The sequence below is a fragment of the Macadamia integrifolia genome, chromosome 14, assembly GCF_013358625.1.
Source record: "Macadamia integrifolia cultivar HAES 741 chromosome 14, SCU_Mint_v3, whole genome shotgun sequence".
Classification (NCBI taxonomy): Eukaryota; Viridiplantae; Streptophyta; class Magnoliopsida; order Proteales; family Proteaceae; genus Macadamia; species Macadamia integrifolia.
The window spans coordinates 17,507,145-17,518,430 of NC_056570.1; the positions used below are offsets into that span (position 1 = coordinate 17,507,145).

Genomic DNA, 11,286 nt, shown 5'->3' on the forward strand with positions numbered 1-11,286 from the left:
CCCACACACAAAAAAACCCCCCTACCAGAGGGTGTTGAACTGACTAAAAGCCCTATTTTAGTCATGAAAACAAACTACCCTTACAATGCCGGCCATATTGAATGATGATGTGCAAACCCACTACACCTAGGCTATAGCAGATCAAATATCTACAAGTGCTTTGTTGTAAAATGGGAGAAAAAAGCTATCCACTTGTGTGTGTCTGGGTCTAAACATAAGTGGATGTAAAAAGATTTTATTATCCGTCCAATGTACTGAAGATGCCTTATTATGACTTCTCATTAGTCGATATGTTGAATACTCAGTGCTTGTGCAAACGGGTAGCATTCTCTTACCCTAAAATAATATATTAGCTCATCACCACATGTCATGCCATGCCATGGAAAGGGTTCCTGATGATGAAGGCCATAAACCCAGTAGGTCTATGAGACAACTTTAGTCCCATTTTGTGTAGTGTTGACCCATAATGATCATGTCTATAGCATACTATATTCGAATCATGGTTAAGATTGTGGCATATAACCCCTCTATCATTTTCTCTTCTTATTGACATTTGATTCCAACACTGTTCTCCTATTGACGAATAGTGTTCCGACTGTCACTAAGGTTTCCTATTGATTGGGACTAGGGCGTGGGATTCAGTTACACTCCAACAGAGTGGCGATCCCTTTCCCTTTGAGTAATATCATTTGACCACTTTTCTGGTGGGGCTGAAACACACAACTTTCCACATTAGGACTGCAATAAGCTCGGATTGGGCCAGCCTTTTGATAACCCCAATTTAACCTGAGCCCCCTTTAACTAAGTCCAAGCTGGGCCCTACCTTGACTCAAGGTTTGAGAAATCCAATTCTAACTCGTCCTGCTGGACCAGGCTGACTTTGATTAGCCTCGACTATAAAAAGGGGGAAGGGAGATGGCTAGGCGGGATTGAGGAGAAGAAGAAAACATGATCAGATTAGGACAGGCCGGGCTTAGCCCAAGGGGCAAAAAAGTATCTATGAAATTATAGTGGTACCTGTTTTGGGTATAACAATCAGAGATTGAGCTACAGGTGCATTTATTATATAACTGGGAGAAAATTATATATAATATATACATTTGTCAAAGCCATAAAAGGAAGCTTTGTACATCACGAAGCAAATCCAATGCCTATCAAATGGTGAACATATCAGGTTCAGGTACAAGAATGTTTTTGTACGTCCTTGATCCATGAATTTAGAATATATTAAATGAAGAGAGAGAAAATTGAGTCTAAATCTATGGACCAGGGACGTTCTCTCACATTCTCGTACTTGAACCTGATCCGATCTCCGCTCTATACAAAACCCAGACCCCTTTAAACAAGAGAGATATGGGCTCGCTGACATCAATGCGTGCCTTGGAGAGCATATTTTTCAAGCCTTAGTACCTAAATTCATATTAGGAAATTTACACCTAGCTCCCTTGACGTTTTCTCTAATTACACCTGCACCTTGATGTTGTAAAATTATATTCCGCCCCCCCCCCCCTCCAATTGAAGCATAACACCGTTAGTAAGAGGTTTGATCCGCTAACTTAAGCCATAATCCCTTTTATTAATATCTCTCTTTCTTAATGTATTTTAACCCTTTTAGCCTTTTAATAAGAAACCTCATTTTCAATCTCGTCTCTTTCTTTTTCGGCAACCTGCATATATGTCTCTGGCGAAATGTGAGGAGTAACTTCTCTGATCCAATGATCTTTGAGGTGTGAAACCGATTCCCAAACCTGACTCTGGATGTTTCGACCTGATGAGGCAAAATATGCCACATTCCTCAGCACGTCTGAAGCATGTACGCATACTTGAAAAGGACTGAGTCGCCACCTCGGCCTCCTTTAGGCCGCGCTCCACCTCGGCCTCCATCAGGCCATGCTACTGCCTCGGCCTCAATCATGCCGTGCTACTACCTCGGCATCCATCAGGCCGTGCTGTCACCTCGGTCTCCATCATGCCGTGCTACTGCCTCGGCATCCATCAGGCCATACTCTCACCTCGGTCTCCATCAGGCTTTGCTAACACCTCGGCCTCCATCAGGCCGTGCTACTGCCTCGACCTCCATCAGGCCGTGCTATCACCTCGGCCTCCATCAAGCCGTGCTGCCACCTCGGCCTCCATCAGGCCGTGCTACACCTCGGCATCCATCACGTCGCACTGTTACCTCGGCCTCCATCTGGCCGAGCTGCCACCTCGGCCCGACGTCAACAACAAGAATTCCAGAAACATGTTTTCGTCCACCCCTACATTCAAGGAACATAGTCCCTATTTCGGAGGACAGGATTCTATCTACTACACGTCATCATGACGTCACACGGTTGGTCTTTCCTAGTTAAGAGGGGAATATTCTAGGAATATTCCCAGAATCATAGAGCCATTCCCCTTGAGGACTCCACGCCTAAGTAGGACTCTTCACAATTGTCTCCCACTTGCCCTCCATCAGCAGCCTATAAATACCAAGGTAAGCCTCCATCACAAAGGATCGAGGACTCACTTCTCATACTGTAAAAGCTCTCTTGAGCATATGTTGTGGAAAGGTCTAACTTAGGCATCAGAGAGTCCCCCGTCGGGTCAGCCCGGCTCTCCTTGTTATCTCTTCTATGCAGGTCAGCCAAAGCACCAGGAACTGCAGGAGAGATAGTCCGGTCAAATTTTTCCGCATCACGACCAAACCAATGGATTTTTAAGGTTCTTTTTCACCAGATCATTGGATTTTCTGACCTACGGTTTCCTCTGAATCACTGCAATTACCAGCGTGGAATACAATACCTTGAAGTCACTTTATTCAACAAGTGATCATTATGGCTGGAAACGTTATGAAAGAGAAGGACGATGCCTCTGCACTCTTGGATGTTAGGGCAAGAGATTGTAGAGGTAGAATTTGAGTTAGTGGGAGTGGCGACACCGCTATCTTCTCTAGTGGATCTCCTGGTGATGAGGTGGTTGGTGTCCACCAACTGGATTTGAAAAGTTGATGAAGACTCGCTAGCCGCAGCTCTCAAACATGAATAGAGAAGGCAAAGTTGAAGGGGGCAACCTCCAGGTTTAAAGACCAATTTGGGATGTTTTAGGTCAAGATATCGTAAAGGTAAAATATTCATTTTCGTTTCAATACTAACACATCAATAACGGTGTTATGTTTCAACAGTGGAAATATAATTTTGGGAAATTTACATCCACCACCCTTCGTATTTGCCTTAATTACATTATCTCCCTTCTCGTTTCGTTTTTTACATTTAAACCTAAAAACCTGACATCATTACACTAGTTTGAGTTTTTTCCCGTTTAACTTGAACCATTTTTTTTTTTTTTTTTGCTAAAGGATGAATATATTAAGAAGAAAAAAGGAGTACATCATAAAGAGGAAACAGGGACAGAGCAGAGACCCCTAGAGGCGCTAACAAACTCCACCTTCGGCATGGCCATCAGCAAAGAAAGAAAGCATCATCCTAGGAGAATCTAAAGCTATGCCTGCCCAGGATATCATTTTCTACATAATCAACAATGTGTCTTGGGAAAGACACCGAGAATTCTGAGTTCCTAGATTTTGAAGCCTTTTTTACCATAAAATCTGCAATTGCATTTGCTTCACGAAAGCAATGAGATATCTTCCAAGGGATCCAGGAAAGGGATAGCATCCAACCATCTTTGGAGGATAAACCACGGGATATGGTTCCTTTGGAACGCCAAAACAACCGTTGCCGAGTCAGATTTTATCCACATGCCCCTTGCACCCATCGCCTTAGCCATCATAATACCTTCCATGATTGCCTCAACCTCTGCTTCATAAGACTTTTTTATTCCCAAAAAAATGCTGAATGAGTCACACACCTAGCCATCATTATCTCGAACAATCCCTCCTGCTCTTGCCCTTCATGGATTTCCCAGAGAGTTGCCATCCACATTAACCTTTAGCCAGTTTAGTTGGGGCTTACACCAGTGAACTTCGAGGGGGTGAGCATGCTTGTGAGACCCCACTGTCAAACCCAGTTTACTGCAGAAAATAACATCAATTGGAACTTTCACCTCCCCCTTTAGCTTCCCTACACAAGAGCCAAGCTCATGACGACTATATTCAAAAATTTGCATCGCAGCTCTGTACTCATTGTCATGCTGACATCTGTTCCTTTCCCACCAAATGTTTGCTGCAATAATGGAAAAACCCATCATCTAGGGAGTTTTAAGGTTTATAATTCTAGCCTTTGCCTTCCACCATTGAACCAAGTTGTCAACTGACTGGTGCTACTGCCACTTAACCTCAAAGCACTCAACAAATGTTTTCCAAACTTTGGTCGTGAAAGGGCATGTGAGGAAGATATGATTAATATTTTCTTCAGCTTGGTTGTAGAGAGCACACCTGGAAGCAAGATGGATCCCCTTATGTCTGATTTGCTCATCCGTTGGGAGTTTGCCATGAGCTAGATGCCATCCTAAGGTAGAGATCCTAGGAGGTAGGCCTTTCCGCTTAACCAATTTTTTTTAAATCCCCAAAAGACCCTTCTTTTTATCCTTCAACCTAGAAATCCATTTGAGGCTTTGGCTTTAAAACCAGTCTTTGCGATTCCTTGTGAACAGAAATTGTTCTGATGATGGCACGTTACTGACCGGAGTTCAGCTCCCCGAGACCGTTTGAAAGAACCTAGGTGGACGTCTTGTGGGTTTGGCATGGACCGACGATCAGACTCTAGTATATGTGGTTCAGGACGGCACAGTGTACCGTTACAACATCCACGCAGAGCTCCAAGAACTAAACAACTCCATGGGTCAGAAGTGTGAGCAGAATGTGGTTGAGTGTGTGTTTTGGGGGAATGGAATGGTTTGTATCACCGAAGGGTACCAGATTTTCTAATTCCTGATTTCAATAATCCAAAGCCATGTAAGATTGCTGAGACGGCAATTGAAGAGTTGCCCGATTTGTATGGTGGTGATTGAGCCACAGTATACAATGTCAGGGAATACGGAGGTTCTTCTTGCGGTAAATGATCAGGTTTTGCTTGTTGAAGAGGAATCGATTCAGTAGCTTGGGGATTGGGGGGGTCCGTTGCAAAAAATGGTGGTGTCACGGAATGGGAAGTTGATTGCTTCTTTTAAGCATTATGGGCGGATTTTGGCCATCTCTACTGACTTCTCAAAGATCATTTTTTAGTATAATTGCGAGGTCAGTTTTGAATTTTTCTGCAAAAAAATAGAACGAGGTAGCCCTGAATAATGAAAACTTGCATTTTGATCATTGGATTGTAACTTCATTGAATCTTGTTCAATAGGATACTATGGTAACTCTTGGTAGTAGTCCACATAATTTTTATCCATATATTAGATGACAACTTAAATTTTAAAGCAATTCAGTACTGAATTGGAGAAAGAATGCTGAACTTATTCATGCTTCAAATATGTTTTTCTTTTTTTTGCAAAATTGCCTTTCTCTTTGTCCCTTCTTATTTCATAGGGTTTTGTTTCTTTCTTCTATTCCTTGAAGAATAGTGGAGAAATGCAGAAACGTAGCACTCTGTTTCGCCGGGAATCACAGTCCCTCTTTCACCAAAACTACTTACGGTCAGCAATGTCATCGTCGGAACAACTTCTGTTTGCCGGAGTGAATCGCAAAGTAGGTTGAAGGGTAAAAAGAAGGGTATTTTGGGGATTTAAAAAAATTGGTTCAAGTTAATGGAAAAAAACTCAAACCAGTATAACGGTGTCAGGTTTTTGGGTTTAAATGTAAAAATTGAAACGAGAGGGGGGATTATGTAATTGGGACAAATGCGAGGGGTGGTGCATGTAAATTTCCCTATAATTTTTTAAACGACAAGAGGTACATGTAATTAAAGCAACTGTTAAGGGAGGTGGGTGTAAATCTGACTCCCATATATGCCATCCCGCTACCTACTATTCCCATTATGTGTCCAAATTCTTGTACCACATCTGATTATTCAGTAAATATCTAAATGAATAGGTATGATTCCAAATAAAACTGAGACTTTGTCTGTCCATTTTCATCACCAGAAACTAGGAAAAATTTATTATTATTAGTAGTAGTAGTAGTAGTAGTAGTAGTAGTAGTAGTAGTAGTAGTAGTAGATGAATTATTAAGAGATGTTCATGGTAGACCTATATATCGTTTCTCGAGATATCTTTATTTTCTTTGTAGGGTCAGGTTTTCATGCAAATGTCAATGCCAAAGGTGGGGATTTCTTCACTTTTATGTTACGGTATTCGTCTGGCTATGCCCAAAAGCTAGTCCATGTACCTCTTTTCCTTTTTTCTTTATACAATTATTTTCTGTCCATCATAAATAAATAAATAAACATAAAATGATTTTATCATAAAATACGGCAAAATGTGTTTTTGTAAACCAGAGATGTGAGTAGGTTGAGTGAATTGGAGGAGGACGTAGAAGAAGCTTGTAAACAATTTCAATGGAACAAACTTTTTTTTTTTTCTTTTGACTAGCTAAACCAAAACAACCGATTTAGATTTAGTCAGATTCGAAAAAGAATCTCCAAATTTCAGTCTAAACCCTAGAAATTACTATTAGTTTACCCTTAAACCCAAAATAATGTACGTATGAACACCTGGACATGAAAATCTTAATTTATTTATTTATTTATTTTTGGGTTGAAAGGGGAATACAATGACATTGAAATCAGGTCTATCAGAGCTCCACAGAAACAGATCCCTTTTTTAGGGGCATCAATGGATGATAAGAAATTTAACTTAGAAATTTGTAATCATAGATCTCAATTACCTAATTTTGAAAGGAGGATCCGATGAGATTGAAACCAGATCAATCCTACAGGAAAAGGTTATGTTTTTAGGATCATCATTGGCTGACAAGAAAATTGTGATAGGAACATAGAAATTGAAAATTTTAAGTCTCAACCACTTAATTTTAAAAGGAGGTCAATTAAAGTTTCAAGAGAAAAGAGTTTGATTCGAGGGCCACCAGTGGCCGATGACAAAAATGCAAGAGGAATCTTGAAATATGAAAAATCCTAAGTCTCCGCTACCTTTGAAAAATAAATCCAATGATATTGAAATTAGATGAATTAGAGTTCCAGGAAAAATGTTCTATTTCAATGGTCACAATTGGCTGAATAAATTAGTGGTGGGAATATGTAGATTTGAAAATCCTAGGTTTCAACCACCTAATTTTGAAAGGGGATCCGATAGGATTGAAATCAGGTTAATCAGTGTTCCATAAGAAAGAATCCTATTTCAAGGGTCATCGTTGGCCATTAAGAAATTTGTGATAGAAACTTAATTAGAAATTAAAAATACATTTCAATTACGTAATTTCGGGAAGGAGGGAGCGATGACATTGAAATAAGGTCAATCGAAGTTCTATTGGAAAAAGATTTAGTTAAAGGGGCCATTATTGGCTCACAAGAAATTTGTAAGGGGAACCCTAGAAACCCAGTAAATAAAATTATTATTAGTAGTAATAGTATTGTAATATTAGTGAAGATAATAGTATGGTGGAGAGACATAATATTTTCCAAAAAAAAAAAATGAAATAGTAAAAACAAAATGGTAAATAGCTCGTTATGCACAAAAAATATATATATTTAATATAAATAAAATAAATAAAATTTTTATATAATTTAATTAGAGAAACCCACGGCTGATTGTCTCATTAGGGAGCATATTTTTATAACCACTACTATATAGTTCATTATATATAAAAAATATAAAAATAGAAACAAAAAAATTACTCGCTTACGTTCCCATGCCTAGAGTCCCAAACACATGGGAAAGTGGAGGTGGATATAGGTGTGTCTTTTCACAGCCCACATCCACTTCCCGATGTGTCTGGGTTTGGGGGAACGCAAGCAAATAGATTCTTTTTTTTTGGTAAAGGATTAGATTTATTGAATAACAACCTCACGAGGGAGGGGAATATTACAATTATCACAGTATAGAGAAAGTTCAGCGAAAGGGGGAGGGGGAGGGTGATTCCATATAACAAAGAACTTATGAGAGGAACCAAAAGATGCGAATGCATCGGCTACTAAGTTGGTCCTATCGATACACGTGTTGATACTGCACCTCCTCAAAATTGCTGCTTAGTTGAAGGCAATCAGAAATGAGATGTGAAATAATCCAAGGTATGGAACTGTTTAGTCCTTTGAGGATATTGACTATTAGTAAACAATCACTCAATGATGATGTGAGTGAACCTCATGGTAAGAGCAATTTGAAGAGTGGTGCTTTTAGCGATGGCCTCCACTATAAAAGCATATGTGATGCCCACATACTCAGCAAATCCAGCAAGAAAACTTCCTGTATGGTTCCGAAAGACCCACCGCTACCAGAATTACCTGGAGCTCCATTGGAAGAACCATCGGTGTTGATTTTGATGAAAGAAAATGGTGGTGGAGACCAAGCAATGTGTATAGTGTCTTAGAGGACTTCTTTGAGCTGGAGGTATATGGTCAAAAGCCAGGAAATAACTTTTCCTAATGATAGATGAAGTTGTCTCAGGAGCTTGATCATGAGAGGTAGCAGTATAATTAAGCTAGATTTTCCACATGAGTTGTGCCATGAAACCCAATGCTCTTTGTTTGCATTTTTTCGGGGATCACATGGACAATAAGCTTTCAATCCAAGTTGATGTATTCATGCCAATTGGAGAGAGTGGAAACATAGTAACTGAGGACCAAATAGAGGTGGAGAGTGGACACTGAATGAATAGACGATCTGTGGTAAGAGGGAAGTGGTTACAAGTAGGACAGTTGTTAGGGATGTTGAGTCCCCAGAATGACAGGAGTCTTCTATGAGGTAGACGGTCGAACAAGAGTTTCCAAAGGAACACACGGATTTTAGGAGCAGTAGAGAGATGCCATATGAGCTACCAAATGGGGTTGATTCCTGAATTAGATAGTGCGAGGGTGATATGGTAGGCTAAAGCTACAAAGAAGGATCCATTCGTTGTATGAGCCCAACGAAAGGAATCAGACATGTGGTGAATAGATAGGGGAAGAGATAGAATTGCAGTAGCAATGTTATCAGGCCACCATTGAAAAATTATATCAGAATTCCAACTATGCGAGGAGGGGGTGATGAGAACTGCTACAGAGGAGGGAGCACTACGGGGGAGAGGAAAAGGGGCAGAGGAAGGATTAAATCCAGGGATCCAAATATCCAACTAGGGTTGTCATTGTGGCCAATTCCAACTTGAAGGATAATGCCTTTGGAGAGGAGAGATCTGGATTTGTAGATGAATTTCCATCCCCAAGAGGCATTAGTGGGACAACAAGAATGAAGGAAGTCCATGTGAGGAAAATATTTTGATTTCATAAGTTTACCTCCACAAGGAGTGGGAGGGGTTTAGCAGTTCCCAAACTTTTTTGGAGAGAAGGGCAAGATTCACATCTGATGAAAGCTTAAGATTGAGCCCACCCGATTTCTTAGACTTACATATGGATTCCCAGCTGACAGTGTGGATATGTGACTCATCACCATTAGACCAGAAGAAATTATCACTAAAAGAATCAAGCCTACGATGGACTGAAGTGGAAAGAGAGAAACAAGAAATATAATACAAGGGGAGAGAAGAAAAAGTGGATTGGATGAGAACTTGTTTACCTGCCGAGCTAAGAAGTTTAGCTTTCCAACATTTAAGTTTCTCATTAACTCGAATGAGTGGATCTGAACAATGGGATTTGGAAATTCTACCAGGGGTGAAAGAAATGCCTAAGTAAATATCTTGCGCAGACGAGGGAAGAATGTGGAATCTGTTGAATAAGGTTGTTTTGATGGCAAAAGAAACATTAGGACTGAAATGAGCGCGGGATTTATTAACATTGAGGAGTTGGCCAAAAAGAGCGCAAAATTTGGACAGGATAGTTAAAAACACTGTTGATTCCTACGGAGTGGCCCATCCAAAGAGAATGATATCATCAGCGAAGGTTAAGTGTGAAATGGGTTCGCTGTTCCTTGAGATTTTGACTCCACGAAGGGAATGATAGTGGAGGGCAAGAGAGAGGTGGGATAATAATACTTCAACACAAAAGATGAATGGGTAGAAGGAGAGTTGGTCGCCTTGTCTAAGGCCACAATATCGAGAGATGAAAGGAAGCGGGCTTTCTGTTCACAAAGTAGACCTTGTTGCATCACTAACCTCTTAAGCAGAGTTGAAAGGTACTTGTCTAGAATACATCAATCTTCATCTCTATCGTGACCAGTAGTTCAGTGATGTTGTTTGAGCTATTCTCGAAGGCAGTGAATGCAGTTGTTTAGATTGTCCATTACATTTTTATTCCATGATATGAGGGATATTTGAAGAGCTATTAACTTGCAAGTTAGAACATGAGAGGTTGATCCCTGATGTGATTAATTCCAAACCGAGTTCACAAGGGGAAACTAGGAACCACTAACTATAAAAGTCGCACAGAGGGGTCCAACCACCCCTAAAACTCGGAACGGATCTCACTCAAGAGTCCCAAGCGCTCACGAAAGAGGAATATCCGCAGGATCTTTCCTGGAATCTGGGCATATTCTTAAACAAGGTGGAATGTTGGTCAAAGCTGGACTCTCCACAAATGAGACCTTAGGGTTCATAGCCTATAAATAGCAAGGTAAGCCCTCAGAGAAGGGATGGATTGCTCTTTTGACAAGAAATTCTCTTAAGTAACTGGTGCGGAGAAACTCTAACTTAGGCATCGGTGAAATTTTGTGAGTCAATGGAACTTTCTTTGCCGCTCCAAGCTCCTTGGCAACGCTTTCATCCGGAGCGCAAACCTACAATTATTCAATCCCCGATTGCCCCCGTTGGGTCAACCTGGCTCTCCTTTATCTGCTCTCTTGTGTAGGATTAGCGTGGAGTAGCCAGTTTCACAAGGAAGATCATCTGGTCAAATTTTACCACATTAGATTAGCACCGTCTGTGGGAATTGAAATAAAAAGCCTTAGAAATCAGACCAAACGCCGACAGTAAGACCACCGGTGACGGCCACTCAAGGCCATCCTATGAGGAACTACTCTGTTTTTGAGCCCGTTGAGTTCGCTAAACAAATACAGGATCTGCAGAGACAAATGCTTGAGACCAACAACCTCGTGAGGATGTTCATTAGGCAGTTCGGATCGACCTTGGCATATCCACTCGCAAGCTATAGAACTACGTTGGTGGCTAGATGAAGCCACATTAGCTCGACTAGTCCTTGTATGTGCGAGAACCGGCAAGAACCATTACAGAATTCCTGACTTGAGCCTAATGAAAGCCCATATGTGAGGAGGCCACGTGAAAATAGCATGACCCCTCCCGTGGAGCTACTC

The 11,286-nt window shown here is 40.8% G+C and overlaps 1 protein-coding gene across 1 annotated transcript in view; it reads right to left on the reverse strand.

Moving 5' to 3' along the window:
* The window catches only part of LOC122060677 (subtilisin-like protease SBT4.10), a 9,899-nt gene extending 5,717 nt beyond the window's left edge, over window positions 1-4,182 (reverse strand). The window contains exon 1 of the mRNA XM_042623794.1: window positions 3,925-4,182. Within this exon, the coding sequence (XP_042479728.1) occupies window positions 3,925-4,182 (258 nt within the window). The remainder of the gene's footprint in view (window positions 1-3,924) is intronic.
* Between the last annotated feature and the right edge of the window lie 7,104 nt (window positions 4,183-11,286).